This window comes from Hakea prostrata, chromosome 6 (genome assembly GCF_041222555.1).
Source record: "Hakea prostrata isolate BN-2017 chromosome 6, UWA_Hpros_2, whole genome shotgun sequence".
NCBI classification, from domain to species: Eukaryota; Viridiplantae; Streptophyta; class Magnoliopsida; order Proteales; family Proteaceae; genus Hakea; species Hakea prostrata.
This window is the reverse complement of record NC_142605.1, coordinates 14,898,908-14,918,223: the sequence shown is the minus strand read 5'-3', so window position 1 is coordinate 14,918,223 and position 19,316 is coordinate 14,898,908. Positions and strand designations below refer to the sequence as shown.

The 19,316-nt window shown below is 39.4% G+C and overlaps 1 protein-coding gene across 1 annotated transcript; it reads left to right on the top strand.

Annotated features, from left to right (window-relative positions):
• The first annotated feature begins 6 nt into the window (after positions 1-6).
• Positions 7-3,459, top strand: LOC149012327 (uncharacterized). The gene is made up of 2 exons (XM_089157576.1): positions 7-1,425; positions 2,042-3,459. Exon 1 carries the CDS (start codon positions 7-9, stop codon positions 1,390-1,392), a length of 1,386 nt encoding a protein of 461 aa, XP_089013702.1. The 3' UTR covers positions 1,393-1,425; positions 2,042-3,459.
• The last annotated feature ends 15,857 nt before the right edge of the window (positions 3,460-19,316 follow it).

Below are 19,316 nucleotides of genomic sequence, written 5' to 3'. Positions count from 1 at the left end.
CTATCGATGGATGCATTTCTATTGAAACGTTACCATCTCCCAACACCGGTGTCACAAAGGGTTCCCCCCACCTTAAAAAGCGGCGGGCCCCTCACCCGCGGGGGGGGGGGGGTGTCTCTGGGGGACAGGTTGGAAAATCTAGAGGACTTGTATATCGATAGATGCATTTCTATTGAAACGTTACCATCTCTATCCAACTTGAAGAAGCTGCAGCGGCTATCAACTAAAGGCTGCGAGAAGTTACTTGAGATTCACGGACTCGATAGGTTGGAAAATCTAGAGGACTTGTGTATCGATGGATGCATTTCTATTGAAACGTTACCATCTCTGTCCAACTTGAAGAAGCTGTGGTGGCTATCAACTAACGGCTGCGAGAAGTTACTTGAGATTCACGGACTCGATAGGTTGGAAAATCTAGAAGATTTGTTTATCGATGGATGCATTTCTATTGAAACGTTACCATCTCAGTCCAACTTGAAGAATCTGCGTTGTCTATCAACTAACGGCTGCGAGAAGTTACTTGAGATTCATGGACTCGATAGGTTGGAATATCTAGAGGACTTGTGTATCGATGGATGCATTTCTATTGAAACGTTACCATCTCTGTCCAACTTGAAGAAGCTGCGGTGGGTATCAACTGAAGGCTGCGAGAAGTTACTTGAGATTCAGTGGCTCGATAGGTTGGAAAATCTAGAGGAGTTGTCTATTGATGGATACATTTCTATTGAAACGTTACCATCTCTATCCAACTTGAAGAAGCTGAAGATCCTATCAACTGAAGGCTGCGAGAAGTTACTTGAGATTCACAGACTCGATAGGTTGGAAAATCTAGAGGACTTGTGTATCGATGGATGCATTTCTATCGAAACGTTACCATCTTTGTCCAACTTGAAGAAGCTGCGTTGTCTATCAACTGAAGGCTGCGAGAAGTTACTTGAGATTCACGGACTCGATAGGTTGGAAAATCTAGAGAAGTTGTCTATCGATGGATGCATTTCTATTGAAACGTTACCATCTCTGTCCAACTTGAAGAAGCTGCGGTGGGTATCAACTAACGGCTGCAAGAAGTTACTTGAGATTCACGGACTCGATAGGTTGGAAAATCTAATGAGCTTATCCATCAATGGATGCATTTCTATTGAAACGTTACCATCTCTGTCCAACTTGAAGAAGCTGCGGTGGGTATCAACTGAAGGCTGCGAGAAGTTACTTGAGATTCACGGACTCGATAGGTTGGAAAATCTAGAGAAGTTGTCTATCGATGGATGCATTTCTATTGAAACGTTACCATCTCTGTCCAACTTGAAGAAGCTGAAGATCCTATCAACTGAAGGCTGCGAGAAGTTATCAGAGTACCTGAATATCGATGGATGCATTTCTATTGACCAATAGTGATGAATCGACTCTCAAGCATTGCAGTTGCAGGTACACTCTCTCTTTTTGTTTCTTTGCAACCCTGTCTCTATCCCTAATCTCTTACTCCCGTTTCTCTCAAATGTTTTTTTATTTTTTTATAAGGGTAAAATCTTCTCCACCTAAATTTGACCATATACAACTCAAGTTCAATTAAAATCCATGAAATCAGATCTGAAATCATCAGCAGATACTGTTATAAACTTCACTTAGACACCAACGATTTAGATTATTGCACGTCTGTAAACCAGAAAACATGCCATCGTATTGGACATGTTTATCTGAAGGCAGACATTTCCTTGCTTCATAAAGAAAATTTTCAGATTGAGATGTCCATTTTCAAGTCAAATAAGATAGTTGAAAACCCGGCCACATTTGTTAAGAAGCTCAAACTGACACACTTATTATAGTTGAAAATATGACCACATTATTAAGCAGCTCAAAATAACACACTCATTCCTATTGACATTAGTATCTCATATATCACATAAAATTACCAATGCATACCATAATATGCTCTATATTTTTTACCTCTCATACACTGACATGTATCATATATGAAATATAGAAAGTCTCGGTTTCCCTTGTCATCTAGCTGGCTCATCTTTTTCCATCTTTATGTTTCAAGATGATGTACCAAGACATGGTATGCTCTCTTATAGTGGTGAGTCTGGTGGCAATGAGTATGGAGAATATACCAATAGAGAAGAATGAAGAATTCAGGTACAGTCCACACCTCCATGTTGTAGTTTTCTTTGGCATAATTGCTATTGGTTTATCCATAATTACCGTAGCTATAGAACATTGTCATGATTTTGTATCAGATGACAAAGATTAGCACTGCAAAGGTATCTGCTACGACCTTGAATATGTCTTTGGCGTGGATATTAAGTGATTATTGTTTGGGACCTCATGTCACTTATCTGCAGTATAAAATAGAAGGAATTGGTCTATGTTTTTGAAATTTTTTTAGTTATGCTGGTGGTCTTCATTGCAAAAGCATTGCTTGGGTATCAGTTGTGACATTGTTTATCTCCTGTTTCTCATTCTTCTCTCAATTGCTGACTTCCCTTCTGATAATTCTTTTAGCTTTATGCTAGTGCAATGAATGATGGTGTCTCACTCCATTGAAGCCTATTAAGTGTTTATACTAGATCACCTTTAGGCTTTAGCTGAACAATATTTTTTGGTTTTCAGGCTGGAAGTCATTAAATTTCTGATTGGGGCTTGTTAATTTTGGTGCTACATTGTTGTATAACCTGTTGTTTTTGTGGACCACCTAATGTGTTGCAAGATATAATTAGTATGCATGGAAGATTGATATATCCATCCCTTATACTCCTAACTGTTGAGCTGATATATTTGCAGGCATTGATTGGATTAAGTAGGATTAAGTAGTAAAGGAACTTGAAGAAGGTAGGGCAGTGAAATGTGGAAGTCTATTGATGCTCCTTCTGTATAAAAGGGTTCTTGGTGAAAGAAGCCATCCTCCACAATTTGTTCTTTGCAATGTAGAAAGGTATTTTTTGTTTTTTTTTTTCTTTTCAATTTATGATAGTTTTGCTCATAAAGCAACTGTGTTATTGGCCCCTGCAAAAATTTTGCCCAAGGAGCAATCGTGGATCATACAGTGTAGAGTAAACCAACTTCAACCTTATGTGAGCATTTTGAACTCGTGATGATATTAACCCCATTCATCCAAGGTAAAGCCTAAAAGTATTATGATGCCCACATCCATTGAAACAAATATTGCTTGATACCATGATATGGTTCAGTCAGACCTTGTAATGGAAGCAGCAAATATTCATGGATTGGAACTTTATCACAGTAAACAATGATTCCATTCATTACAAGCCAACTAGAATAATCAGACGATATGAGAGATTTATACTTATTCAAACCAGATGATATTTTGTGTGTTTCTTGTAATCCTTTTTCATGTATGGGTTAGTACCCAATCAGTGGATGGAACACAAATGAGTACATAAAGTTTGATTAAAATGGGATTCCCTTTAATCTATGATGTGTCTCGAAGGAAACTAAGAGTCATTTGATAACCCATCGATAAACAATTTCTGGTTTTTCATGCATTGAGACATAGAAAAATCTGCTGATAACCATTTGATAAAATATGATGCAAATATGTATCAAGTCGTTCTCATCTTCTCCATTAAAGAATATCAAGTTATTTTCTGATTGTCAGGCTGTGGTTTCTAGTTTACATGGTGATTCTAGTACTTTGGATTGGAATTTTTCAAACTTAGTTCAGCTCATTAAGAACTTTTTGTTGGGATTTGACACTTGTGTAGTATTATATATTTCGCGAGCAGACAATGTTTTTGCCGATTTGTTAGCTAGAGGTGCTCGTATTTGGGTATGTCTTAAGTTTGGTGGATGCAGCCACCACGATGTCTTGATCCTTTGACTCTGTTCCTACTGGGAGGATTTCCTCAGACTTGTTTCTGTGAATGAATTTCTTTTTCTGTGTTTGGCCAAAAAAAAAAAGTCGTTCTCATGATTACAATATTTTTGGTATTATTTTGTTTGCTATTTGCTTTTAGGTTTGGGGTCTGAATTAAATGCAACTCCATTTTTTTGTCTAATAATGTGTACCCTGTTGGAATTTATTAATATAATTAGTAAATTAAATGCCCAAGGGCAAATCTGGAAACTCACAATTAGGGCGATTACAGAATATAGGTTATATATTTGTAACCACCGCATCAATTAAAGTGTGATTTCATTAGGACGAGATTTTTTCCAGAAAAGAGGCGGCTCCATCTCTCTCTCCCTTTCTTCAAGAAATGCAGGAAGGAGAAACTCATTAGAGGTTTCCTTCCTTTGCTTTAGATCATGCTTCCATCCTTTCCACACGGCATTTGAGTTGTGGAAATAATTCCTTTTCCTAGTGATTGTGGAATCTCCCCGGTAGATCTTTGATGGTGGAACGAGAACGTGGATCCAGATTTACTTCCGTTGCGTATACTTCATATTTGGGAAAGCGAATCCAGGTAAGGATCTTTCCCTTGTCAATTATAGATTTAAATATTTTTGGAGTATTACCAACATTGGCATCAGAGCCATTGGTTCCCACGGTTCTTTGTTCCTTCCCATTGTTTAATTTCATTGTATGGATCCAATGGGAGGATCAAGGGTTTATAGTAACCCATGGAGAATCCAGGGTTTAATACGAAACCCATGGGAGAATTGATAGGGTTTTTGGAAACCCTTATGTTTTGGGTTCGGATTCGAGTGGGAGGATCCTTGTGAATTTCTCTAATGAAGTTTTGCATGAATAGATAATTCATGATAAATAATTTTTGTTTAATATTTATTGCTGGATTTTTTCATGTGTTTTTGGATGATTTTTTGGAGAAAAAACGTGTTTTTCCGTTTTTAGAAAAAAATTTCGTTCAAGAAAATTGTGAAAAAAACGCTGCTTTTTTTTTGTCACTGTGGACCAGATGGACGACCGTCTGGTTAGACGGTCGTTCGTCTATTGTCAGACAGTACATAGTGGCCAGACGGTCGTCCGTCTGGTTGCAAAAATCCTGACGGATTCCCAGACAAAGAACCGTCTTAGAATCTGTCTGATTTTTTGTCCAGTTTTGAATGTGATTCTATTTACTGGACATCAATGGCTCACAATCTATGTGATGTTTGAGCATTGAGGGCCTAATGGGGCCTAGTGGGAGCTAATGAGGTATAAATGTTCTGTGTGAACCACCTCATAGCATTAACATGATTGCATGTTTTATTTTATTAAAACTGTTTTTAATTATGGGTCTATCAATCATGTTTCTTACACAATGAAACTAGTATATAAGTCTATGTGGGTTTGCATGAGAATTTGATTGAATATTTTTTAGCATCTCTTTTGGTTTAAATGCTTATCTTGTAGGTTGACTATGCTAGTATGATTTGCTGTTGCATGAGTTGTGTTTTATGCTGGAATAATTGAACTCATCCTTGTATGTGATGTCTCTAAAATAAATGGCTGCTACCAAGAGCATTGTTGCTGACTTCACGAAAGGAGATAAACTGAATGAGAGGAATTATGACCCTCGGCAACGAAAGGTGCAGTATCTTCTAGAAGAATAGAACATGCTGGAAACCATAAACTAGACCATGTCCCCACTTGAGGAAGGTACCATTGCACAGTATCGTAGGGACCTTGAGCTTTATAATGCATGGAAGAGGAAGGACCGGGTAGCTAGGATTAGTATCCTAAGCTCCATGAGGGATGACCTGATGCTTCGATTTGAGAAGCATAGGACTGCAAAGTCTTTGTGGGAGGCTGTGAAGTTCCAGTACGGAGGGACTTCCACCACAAGAGGCCGCCAACTCGGACTCACCTTTGACGGTTATAAGATGCGCCAGGGTCATACCATGAGGCAGCATATAACCATCATGTCTAACATGATTAGTGAGTTGAGCGCATGTGGGCGCCAAAGACTAATGAGGAGCAAGTCTCCGCAATCATCAGGTCATTGCTTAAGTCTTGGGAGCATAAGAAGATCTTCTTCACTCATGCTGATGAGGTCAAGACATTTGATCAAGCTGCCAAGCACCTTGAGTTAGAGGAGGATCAGATGTTGGCCGATGCTCCTCACGCTGAAGTACTTGTTGCTGAAGTAAGCACTAGTAAGGGTGCAGGCTTCAAGCGCAAGAAGGAGAGAGCTCAATCTCAGCGATCCAGGCAAAACAACAGAGGTGGGAACAAAAACAAGAGTGGTTTATGAGACATGGTTTTAGAGTTGTATTAGAAAACAATTCTTTGGTTTTGTATCAAGGTGATACAGTTATGGTTATGGTTTTCTTCAGAATGGTTTCATTGTATTGGATACAATTGATTATTCATTTAATTCTAGTAGTGCTTTTGTTTGCCAAAATATTGTGTGTATTGATTCTAATTTGTGGCATGCTAGGACATATTGACTTAGATAGAATGAACAGGTTGCCAAGAGAAGGTCTCTTAGGCCAAGGTTCACTATCTGATTCGCCAACCTGTGAGTCATGTCTAGTAGGAAAAGCAACTAGAAAACCATTTAAAAAGGCTTTGAGAGCCTCTCTTCCTTTAGAACTTATCCATTCAGATGTGTGTGGACCCATGAATGTGCATACTAGAAAAGGACATGCTTATTTCATCACATTCATAGATGGCTGGCTATACACGGTATGGTCACATTTATCTAATTTCTCATAAGTCAGAAGCTCTAGAATGTTTTAAGAAATTCATGAGCTTAGTTGAGAATCAGTTAGATAAAAAGATTAAAACTCTTAGAATGGATAGAGGTAGAGAGTATCTCTCCAATATGTTCAAAGGGTTGTGTGATGAAAGGGGATATCTAGACAACTTACTATTCTAAGGACTCCACAGCAAAATGGGGTTTTGCTGAGAGGAGGAATAGAACCTTGCTAGACATGGTGAGATCCATGATGGCGCAGGCAAATCTACCCATCTTTTATTGGGGAGATGCTTTGCTAACTGCTGCCTATATCCTCAACAGAGTTCCAACCAAATTGGTTCCTTCCACACCATATGAGTTGTGGACCGGAAGGAAGCCAGATTTGAGTTACTTGCGCGCATGGGGATGTGCAGCATATGTTCACTCTACTTCTCACCAATATGGAAAGCTTGGACCCAGAGGAAGAAAGTGTATCTTTGTGAGATATTCTAAACCCTCAAAGGGCCATCAAAGGGCCATGTCTTCATTGGACTAGATGAGAGTGAGAGGAGAACGAAACTTGAGTCTAGGGATGCAACATTCTTGGAAATGATTTTCCATCTCTTTCAGGAGTTAACAAATAATCATCAGAATTCTTTAAGATACAAGATAGTGGCCTTGTCATTCCAGGGATTCAGATTCTAGATAATGAACATAGGGTTCATCCAGAAGATCCTAGTGGGAGTGGGGGTGCAGATGTGATAGCTACCTCAGAGGGTGAGCAATTTTACATGCACTTGCGCCGTAGTGGGAGCGGGCTAGTTCCTCGTTGACGTTTTGACATAGAGGATGAAGCCTACATGGTAACTCCTGAAGAAATTGACTGTGAAATGACTTCAGTTGATGATCATGAACTGAAGAGCGTGTAGGAAGCTCTTGCGGGGTCAAGCTCAAAGGAATGGTTTAAAGCAATAGAGGAAGAGTTGGAGTCGATGAAAGTTAATCATGTCTGGGACTTGGTTGACTTACCACCAGGCCGAAAGGCAATTGGGAACAAGTGGGTTCTCAAGATCAAGAGAAAGGCGGATGGATCTATTGAGAGATTCAAGGCTCGTTTAGTGGCTAAGGGCTATACCCAACGAGAGGGCGTTGATTATGAGGAAACTTTTTCCCTTGTGGTTAAGTTTGCCTCAATCCACCTCATACTAGCCATTGTTGCTCAGTTGGACTTGGAGCTTTATCAGATGGATGTAAAAACTACTTTCTCAATGGAGAACTTGAGGAAGAGATCTATATGGATCAACCTCAAGGCTTTGAAGCTAATGGACTTGAGTGCAAAGTGTGCAAGCTTAAGAAGCCCATATATGGCTTAAAGCAAGCATCTAGACAGTGGAATGTGCGCTTCCACCAAGCTATGATGGAAAATGGGCTTTCCATGCTTGAGGAAGACCACTGTGTTTACACCAAGAGATCTGATGGTAATTATGTCATTCTGACACTGCAAGTAGATGACATACTTATGGCTAGCAATAGCAAGGAGCTATTGGAAACCATTAACAAATGGTTGTCCTCCGTATTTGATATGAAGGACATGGGTGAAGCAAGCTATGTGCTTGGTGTCAAGATTGTCAGAAATAGGTAAAAGAGAATACTGAGTTTATCTCAGGAGACCTATATTGACAATGTCTTGACAAGATACCAGATGCACAACTTCCAATTGATACTCCAGTGCATAAGGGTTTGCATTTGAGCCTTCATATGGGTCCTAAGACTCCAGAGGAGAAAACCAAGATAGAAAGAGTTCCATATTCCAGTGCAGTGGGTAGCCTTATTGTCATATCCACCCAGCCGGTACCCTATCTGGCATACCCGAGTGTGTGATCCACAGTCCACAAGATCCAGTATCGAGGAAATCAACCTCCCACATTCACAATAATATAATCAAGAACAAGACTAAATCAAGGTTAACAATATTATTTAAATGAATCAAAGCAAAGTAACGAAATAATCATCAGAGTGCGGAAATGATACCAATAGATATATATAATCAAAATGTAGAGTAGGCGGAATCTCACTCCACGAGTACAGCGGAATGTAGATCAAAAATCAAAAGAAGATTACAACTAGTTCTAAAGACAATAAATAAAGATATAATCAAACTAAGCTAGAGTCTATTCTACTTTATAAAGAATGTCTTCATAACCATAGACTTCACCAATCACGCTCAGACGCTCCCACTCCACGGTAGGGCTAATCATGGTACGAAGTATGATCACTCGAGGGATCATCAACGTAATCTTCATAGTTGCCAACACCTTGCATGTAGTACGCTTCTTCAGCTTGCGCTTCCTCATATTGGCCTTCATAGTCATCAATGCCTGTAGAGTAATTTAACAAAAGATATTGTACAAAAGGAGTGAGTTTCAAAAGAAACCCAGTATGGCAAGTTATTCCATAATAGCATAAATAACATGATAGCATAAACATAGTATAATGTGATAAGATATGAAACAGACAATGCATGTATGAGTCTAACTCTATGTATGCTGGTCTCTATAGGTAAACATGCTTTAAGTCATGGCACCATACTTCTTTAGGAAGGTCATTCACTCCCCCTCAGCCATCTTGGCATCTTGGGTCTGCCGGTGGTAGTTGGGTCTTGCATCCCTCTTGGACATTCCTTGGTTGGGGGTTTAGGTCACCTCTCTCTCACATCACCATTGGTCTAAGTATTGGCGCATGTCAAGGTAAAGCCTAGCCAAATGCAAGTCATCTACTTGGTCATATCAACTCAGATCCAGATACGTCCATTCCTCGCCCCTGGTGATCCTTTCTGGTATCCTTCACACTAGAGTCAGCATAGTCCCAGACTACGAACTCATCAACCCTATTGGTCATCCACATATAGTAGACGGGAAGCTCTCATGTCCTCTCACGGGTTGGTTACCGGTCTTGAGCGCCCATGAGCCCAAGTCTAACTATATGCAACCCTACCAATAAATGGCCCCCACAATGTGATTCATGTCTTCTCACGGATTGGTTACCGGTCTTGAACACCCATGAATCCCCATTGCTACCACGGGTCGTTCGGTCTCAATACCCTTCCAAATCGGGTCTGATATAACAGGGAATATCCTAGCCAAACACTGCTAGACAAGTCCTAGGTATGACAACCAATAATCTGGGAAAGTGTCAAAGGGCAACATTGGAAATATCCCATACTATTCCCAATGATGTCTAAGGACAGAAATGTCAAAAGGACATTCCCCAATCCCAAATCATACCTAAACAATCACAATCATAATTCAGTCATATCATCCACGACAGATATCTCATAAAATGAAAGAGTATAATAAGACAAGATCAAATGAACGTACAACATACATGAATAAGTATTCATACATGATCAAGTACATAAAGTAAATAAGGAAATAAGATCCTAATGTACTTACAGCATTCATATCATAATAGAAACTATCATAATAGTAGCAAATATAAGTAGTTCCCAAATTAGAAACTAAGATTCACGCAATCTATGTTAATATGGTAATAACTGTCCTTACCTTAAATAGATTCGAATATATTCCGGACGGACAAGAGGATGAATCCAAAGTTAGCAAACAAACCCTAGAATAACATCATACAGTCATTAGGAAGTAGTCCTAAAAGAATGAGCATCAATCGAATCGAAACAGACAAAGAAATCCAATTCTGTCACTGCGGGTTGATTGGCTGGGTAGACTGATTCAGTCGACCCAAGCAATTTGCCCATAGAGTAATCCGAGTCCAAAAATAGTATTTTGATCCGAAACCTATTCTATACAATCCGGAATGCTACGAAACTTGGAGAGAATGTCTAACACAGTAGTCTAAGACTAAAAAGCATATTTTAGACATCAAACAACGATTAAAACCATTACTTACTAATTTGAAATCATACTTTCTATTTTGGTAAAAATCATGGTTTTCATTGAAAACATGCTATGAGTGAAAGAGATGAACTAGAGATGATGAGATCTCATTCTAGTACATGAATACAGTAAATCAGATGTATGAATAATCATGGAGAGGCATCTATAATGCTAGAAGAAATCGAAATAAGAATATGATCATAGATGCATGTAGAAAACATAAGAATCATGGTAAGAATTGATTATGATGATCATAGTATGAGAATGAATGGAGATTGTAGAAGATACAATTGAAGAGATGCAACATCTTCTTCATAATCTCATATTAGAGAAGAGAAAGATCATGGAAAGAATAAATCAATATCATAGAAGTAAGATTACTAACCTTTGATTGAAGAACGAGAGAGAACTTGCAAGTTTGATCTTCTTCAACACTTTTGGAGGCTTGGAGATGAGTTCCCTTGGTTCTCTAAGTGTTTTGGAGGCTAGAGATACTAAAATCACGAAGTTATGAGGTATATATAGCAAGATAACCTGAGCAGAAGATTCTGCTCGAGTTCAGCAACCTTGGGTCGATTGGCTGGGTAGACTGGCCCAGTCGACCCAGGCTAACAGCAAAGCCTGAATCATGGATTTGAGGGCCTTTCACTACTCGGAATCAAACAAAACTGTAAACACATATACTATAACTTACCTAGCATGGAAAAATGGCTTCAAATCATATCCAACCAAGCTCTATGGTCATCAACCAATCTTCTCTTCATCAAGGTGTAGTCTCTTTCTAAATCCAACACTGTCTTCAAATATGGGGCATCATCGTCAATCTCCATAGGTTCGGAGTCGAACACTATGTCTTCTACTAATATGGCCCATAGTTGACTTTCACTTCTACTTCCGGTCTTCGGACATACAGACAATAGAGTATCCGGGTTAAGGTTAGGGCCGGGTTTCACACTTATGTACACTATGATGTGTACTTGGCCGGATATTGTTATGCAATGTGTTTGGTTAGTCAGTACCAATCAAACCCATGCATAGAGCACTGGAAAGCAGTCAAAAGGATATTGAGATATCTCAGAGGAATGAGTAACTACATGTTGTGTTACCAAGGATCGGATTTGCGTTTAGTTGTCTATAGCGATGCCGACTAGGCTGGAGACATTGATGAGCGCAAATCAATCTTTGGATATGCTTTCTTGCTGAATGGCGGGGCCATTTCGTGGTGTAGCAAGAAGCAGACCTGTATATACCTCTCGACCATGGAAGCAAAGTATGTGGCATGCTCAGCTGCGGTTCAAGAGGCTATTTGGTTGAGAGGATTCCTTCGACATACTAGAATTGTGATGACATCCAAAGAGGTTGCCCTTGTCTACTGTGATAGTACAGTAGCTCTTAGCTATGTCAAGGACCCCAAATATCATGGGAAGACCAAACATATATGGTTGAGATATCACTTTGTTAAAGACATTATATCAAGGAAGAAAGTTGTACTTAAGCACATATCTACTAGTCAGATGGTAGCTGACCCTCTTACCAAACCTGTAACCAAGGATGTTTTTATTTCTCATATAAAATCCTTGGGCTTGCGTAGATTGTGACTTACTTTTGTACTGAGACTTTCTTATTATTGAGTAATATGAGTTCATTCCAGCATATATTTTATTCACTTTCTATGTGATTGTGTTACTTTTAGCATAAAACAAGATATGTCAATAGGCAAGAGAATGGCTCACTCACACGAGCATTAGCCTCTGGCGCTTTGGAGGCGAGCAGAGATGAGACGGATTGTGAATGACTTTGTGTAGGTCAATTCATAATCATGATGTCGCCTTGATTTGGAATCAAGATGAGTTTCTTTATTGTGAAGAGAATCGACATGAATGTTCCCACTATTCATGTTGCCTATAAGAGCCAGGTGCGAGTACTTTATGTGGCGCTAGGGTGGCGACAATAAAGAAACTCGGGTTAGGTGCAAGAGGTTGTGACTAGACTAAGACCTGTATGGTGTTGAGATGGACATACGTTCTATTGTATATAGAATGCTCCACCATAGCATGTATATCATACTATGTGTGCTTAGCGATCATTGGAAATGAGAGGATGGATCCCTGCTTCTCTCATTCTGTGAGTCCTGGACCTTATGGTCCATTAGTGTTCTTAGTGACTTTTGACGACATCATGAAACAAAGGGTTGATGTGGCTACTTTGGGGTGTTACCTATGGTCATGATAGATTCGACCTAAAGGGGCACTACCGAGAAAGGAGTCAATCCTAAGCGTAGTGATGGTCTGGGGCGAAAGGAAAGGTTTGATTCAACTGCACCCTAAAAAGTGTTTGCTGGCGCCAAATGTGTTACAGTAGTGAACATTTTAAGGACAAGAAGGTGATCTGTCAGAGGGATCGAGATACCTTTAGTCTGGTGAGTTTGAATAAACCTAGGACACTGTGATATACTAATACTTATTTGATATGTTTCTTTGAGTGATGTGCCATTTTGGCCTTCTGGGAAGGTTTCTAGTTTGGGGCTCACGTGTGCAGGTATATCACCGGTCGCACAACCCATTTTGCCAGTATGACTTGTGGATGTTAGTGTCTGGGACACAGGTGGTCTATGTATCTGGGATACATAGCGAAGAGATCAATATATATGTTTATCTGGGATATACATGTGTGTCTGGGACACAAGAAGTCTATGTATCTGGGATACATAGCTAAGAGATTGAATGTGTATATCTGGGATATACATGTGTGTCTGGGACACATTAGAGATTAACACTTGCCCTTCTACAACTGGGAGATGTTGGAATTTATTAATATAATTAGTAAATTAAATGCCCAAGGGCAAATCTGGAAACTCACAATTAGGGCGGTTCAAGAATATAGGTTATATATTTGTAACCACCGCTTCACGTAAAAGTGTGATTTCATTAGTACGAGATTTCTTCCAGAAAAGAGGCGGCTCCATCTCTCTCCCTTTCTTCAAGAAACGCAGGAAGGAGAAACTCATTGGAGGTTTCCTTCCTTTGCTTTAGATCACGCTTCCATCCTTTCCACACGGCATTTGGGTTTTGGAAGTAATTCCTTTTCCTAGTGATTGTGGAATCTCCCCGGTAGATCTTTGGTGGTGGAACGAGAACGTGGATCCAGATTTACTTCCGCTGCGTATACTTCATATTTGGGAAAGCGAATCCAGGTAAGGATCTTTCCCTTATCAATTATAGATTTAAATATATTTGGAGTATTACCAACATCTCCCATAGCCATAAATCATAACTCGTTCTGAGAATACCACACTTCTGTCTTTAGCGAATTTCCTTTGATCTTCAAGCTTCTAAACCAGTTGAATCTTTACTATGGAGTCTTGTTCTGGTTTTGGTTCCATAGGGTGTGGAATATAAAGTTAATAAGTAAATCTGAGACTCACTCTGCTTTCAGTGTAGTCTGGCTTTGTTTGAAGGTTGAAGACAACCATCCTTGGCTGTTTCTCTACCACAAATGTGCCCATCCCTTGTTTCCATACTGTTAGATCTTTCTCAACTGAGCTTCCCCTTGGGTTTCAGTAGATTCATTTGCTAATTTAGTTGGCTTGTCTACCTATCTGCTCAATGGACTTTAAGCTACCAACTACAATAGATATCCACAACTACCAAGGGGAGAGTTCTTCTCTTTGTTAGTTTGACTTATATTAGTTACAGCACTACCATCAACTTTTAGTTCAGAATTTATTTTGTGTAGCATCCAGGTGAACCATAAGCTATTTGGATTGGGATTTGGATCCCAGTTCAACATCAATAGTTTGGCTTTAAAGTTGCCGTACTGATGAGGAAGTTGACAAGAATAGCATAGAGGATGATTTAGGAGAACTTTAAAAGCTCCCAAAACGCAATTTAATTCTAGGGTGAATTTCAAATTTTCAAAACTTTCCACACTCCTTATCTGTCACCTAATTTCCTCATAACCTGGGTTTATTCTAAGAAAAATCTTGTTATTTGGCATGGTTATGCTTACAGGAAAGTTCTTTTGCACACTAGAGCATAATGATAGATAACTAGACTTATCTGTTTTTCGGGTGATTCCTTAGCTTAAGCCTCAAAGAGCAATGTGCCTGAAAATTATCTAGGGGATTCTGTCAGAATTCAAAGTGAAAGTAGTAAATTTGACTAACTTTTTATTAGGGGTACTCATGCTTACTTTACAAACCAAACCAACATTAGAGTAATAGTATGTGCAGCATGAATGATTGCAAGAATGCATAGAGGATCAAAGTCCAACATATATCTCATGATCAAGCATGACACTGGTTGAATTTAAGGTGAAGCAGAAAATTAAATACATAGTAATATAAACTCTCAGAAGAAATATACAGTAGTAGTAAACTGACAGAAAGTGTCCGTCCCTTTAGTAGGGGGACTCAGAACATATCTGAGCTCTTGAAATCATCGTGATATTAATGTCACGCTAGAAAAGATTCAAATGTCAATTACACTCCCTATCATCAGTGAACTTTGTTAAACAATGATATCAATAGTAGTTTATCTTTCTTAAAAAGACACAATAATTTGTATGCATTATACCCAAGCATCTTCTTTCCAAAATTCTTACCTATCAACTCTTTCTCCATCATACAAGGGGAGAGGGAAATAGCTATAGAACAGTGTAGGTATTTCAGACCCCCAACATACAAGGGGAGGACGAAATAATTATTGATTAGTGTAGGCATTTTGGACATTCAACAAACAAGGTGGGGGGGGGGGGGATTATTACCAAACAGTATAGACATTTCAAACCTTCAGTATACAACAGGAGGGGAAAAGGTCTAGAGCTGAATAAATTGAATTCAATCGGATTGTATTTGAGAACCAATTTCAATTTTAATCGAATTTGGATCGGATCCGGTTTAGAAGCTTGAACTGAACCAAATACTGAGCTGAATTAAATTATTTAATGATTTATTTTTTTAAATGACTATCAATGTATTTCCATATCAGGTTTAATCCTTATCCTTTTGATTACTGTATACTTATTCAAATTTCTAACATATTTGTTGGGGAAAATTTCAAGAACACCTCAAGAAAATGGTGAAAAGCACAAACACGCTAGAATTATGCTAAGCTGGCATAGACACCACATAAAGTCATTTGAAATTGGACAATCGTATTCCTTGTTAGTATATTTTGACAAATCGTAGCTATAAAATTTTAGAATCCCTAAATTACCCCTATATTCTAGTAGTTTACTAGTTTACCCTTAATAAAAATAGAAAACATTACAAAAAATTATTGACAACTATCTTCCTCTTCATCAAGCACTAAAAGGTAGTTACATGTCCAAAACCAATTCCCATAAACCATTGAATAAACCAAAGTGGTGGAAAGGTTAGCCAAGTCATGAAACAATTGTAAGAACACTACCAGTAAGAATGGTGTTGCTTTGTGGTGGTTCCCATCTCCAAATCAAGAACCAATCATCCATGTTAAGGATTTCTTCAACATGTGTATCCTACTCTCAAGACCCAACCTCAGAAAAACAGTAGGATCTTGATATGAACCAACCTGCTGAGTAGGCAAGCAACCTCAAGCTGGCAATGAGCAATTCCACCATAGAACCAACTATGTCAAGCATATCTGTAACAACCCCCGTATTTCTAACTCGGGATCCATATTGCAAGTCCGAGAACCCGAAGGTCTAGTCGGGTAAATTTGTGGAGTGTCCGGATAGAAGTCCATGATCCATACCCTAAACCCATGGATCTGGATTCTCTTGATGAAGAACCTGCTTTACTGGGAAGTTGGATCTCTAGTAGAAGGCAAGTGGTGTTTGGAGATATCCGGAATGAAGGTAAGTCCTCCCCCATGTGTTGATTAGGGCTAGGTTGTGTTTGGGTTTCAACCCCTTGAGCAAAGCACCCTTGTATAGCAATATACTAGGGGGCGGTTGATTGAACCAAGCGACCGCCAGTTTCTGCTTGCGGGAAAATGCCCTATTTTGGCCCCTGTTCGTTATAAATAGCAACCCTCGCCCTATTAACGCATTATTATGTTCGGAATTGCTATTTTGGGCGATTAGGCGGCAGTGGAAACGTGCTAGAAGGTGGGCGAAGTGCTATTAGTGATCTGGAACCTTTTTCCCTTCTATTCTTCGTGATTATGGTTAAGGTAATGAATCTCCGTCTGCTATTCTCTTCTTTTTAACCTCTAATTGATATGAACCCATCCTCATTTTGTTAATGGTTACCCAATTGATTAGTTATAGCTCCCTTTCCAATGTTCTTAATGAGATCCTGTCCAGAAACGAATCCCTGCATTTGTTAATGGATGGATCTAATCAAGGGGAGAATTTTTGGGTGGTTGATCTTTGTTAATTTTAGGGTTTCATTTCACCCATTTGTTATAGACCTATTAAGATTGAAATTCAGAGTAAGATCATCCCAAAACGGATTGAAATCGGATGATCAAAAGTCTAATTTTCGGAGTTGGAAACTGCTGAAACAAGGGTCGGTCGCTTGTGGAGGTCGCTTGACCTAAGTGACCGGCACAAGCAACTGGCTAGTTTCCAATGACTGTGTAGGTTTGATTTTGGCTTTGATTTGACTCTTGACTCTTATACATTCTTGTAACCCTGTATATAGGTGTCCTCTGTTTCTACTTAAAGTTTTATAATTGCGTTTGGATTGCAATTTAAAGGACTTCTACTAAATTACAGGTAAGGACATGAATTCTTATTTATATGCAATTACATATACATGATGATTCATCTGTTCTATTTACTATTCTTTGACCATGTATCTTGCTATAATTGTATAAAGAATGTGAATCTTATTGTATACTTGTTGTTTGTGGTGTTCCTTGATATACTTCATCTTTTATGATATTGCACAACTGTTTTGGCATGATGATGAGTGATGTAGTGTAGTTGTGATGGAAGGGGTATTCCATTGGGATATCTTGGCTGGAGATATCAGAGGGATGTGGTATGGGACACATGCTCATTGATGCCTCTAGCACTATCATGATTACTGGATGACATACCTAGGAGAGTCTAGAATTGCATGGCTAGGTACCCCATATGTTATTACCCTTTTGGCAAGGGAATTGAAGTCGGGTGATCTGTGACAATGGTGACGTGACTTTGTTTAATCCTACAGCGGTAACCAATCCCGTGCGGAGACTCAGTGGTCCACTGTTGGTCATGAAATGGTAGGGTTGGGCTCATGGACATCCAAGGAGTGGACTGGGTGTCATGAGGAGTCATGAGAGCATTCCACCAAAACAATATGTGGATGACAATAGGGTTAAGGAATGGAGTCCAATAGCGGTAGCCAGTCCATGAGGGTTCTCACTCCTAGGTTGTGAAGGATACTAAACCAAGTTGGTTGGTGCCATAGGGGAAGTATCTGGACTCCATATAGTGTGTTACCATTATGACTTGCATTGGATTAGAAACCCCGACATGTGCCAGTACTCATTACCAATGGTAGTGGTGAGAGAGTGTTGACTTAACCCCAGCCATGGTTTGAGAGCCAGGTGTGGACTTACCTCTTTGCCCAGGATCCCTACAGAGGTATCCAGCCCTTGCAGATCAGAGTGACTAGACCTACCCAAAGGAGGGCTGGTGTTATATCTTAAAGCATGTCAACTGTTAGAGACTTGCATAGTTAGATCTTAGTAGCATTCATATTTCTGCATACCATCCATATCATTTCATATGTGCATTCGTGGATTGTATTAACATATATATGAGAATTGTCTGTTCCTTACTGAGTTCATCGGAACTCATTCCTTTCATTGTATATATTATATGAGTTGTACAGATGGTGGCACAACGTCGGAAGTTGGAGATGATTCGTATGAAAGAGCCTTCTCCTATGAAGAGGATGTGGCACCGACAATGGCAGATTGCCAGATGTTTTGAGGAACATTTGGAGAAGGACTGGAGGACCCCCCCTTCCTTATTATTCATGAGAAATACCATTTAGATATGGGGAAAGAAACTAGAAAGAAGATTATTTAGTTTTTGTTTATTTTGCTTCCGCTGAACTCAATATTACATTTGATTCTTGATTCTTTCTTGGATATTTATTGGAGTATTTGGACTCTTGTACCCCTTTTATTAATTATTGAACTTATTCTTGCTCATGATTATCTAGTACTTGCATTTATTATTATTGATGGTAAGACCGTGGATCTTGTGACGGTTCGCACCCACGGGTTGTTGGGGGGGGGGTAACCGATATCGGCACAGATGAAAAGCACACCCACGTCTCTGCAAGACTACGTACAATTTTGTTAGTGAAAAGGAATGTTGGTTAGGGAAAAAGAACAACCAGTTAGAATATTCTATTAGTGACAAAAGATCATATCACTCTTTGCATGATAGATAGGTCTGTAATTAAGAACAAAGTATGAATGAAAATTATCCTCTCTTTCCATCTTCTTTGGAGGATCTATCCTCAAGAATAGCCTAATTCCTCATTGGGGAAACCCTTCTCGTATCATTTGGTGATTTCATTGCTTTTGTTGTCTTTGGACATGGTAGACGAAACTCACCTTCGAGTATTTGATGAGTCCCTCTGCACATTGAGTGGTACCACCACTGTGAATGGTAATTGGCTTGATACTTGGCAGGAGCCCATTGCCGACATGATGGCTTGCTTCATTGCTATGGATGGCCACCTCAAACAAGCCCTTCGCAATCCACCTTCTAAACCCCCTCTCCAGCCACCAATCCTTATCCCTGCTCTATCTCCCTGCTTCTTCCGCCTCTGCATCAACAGCCCCTCCGCTACTCCTTTTGGCTCTATCCAAACCCGTACTGTTCGCTTAGA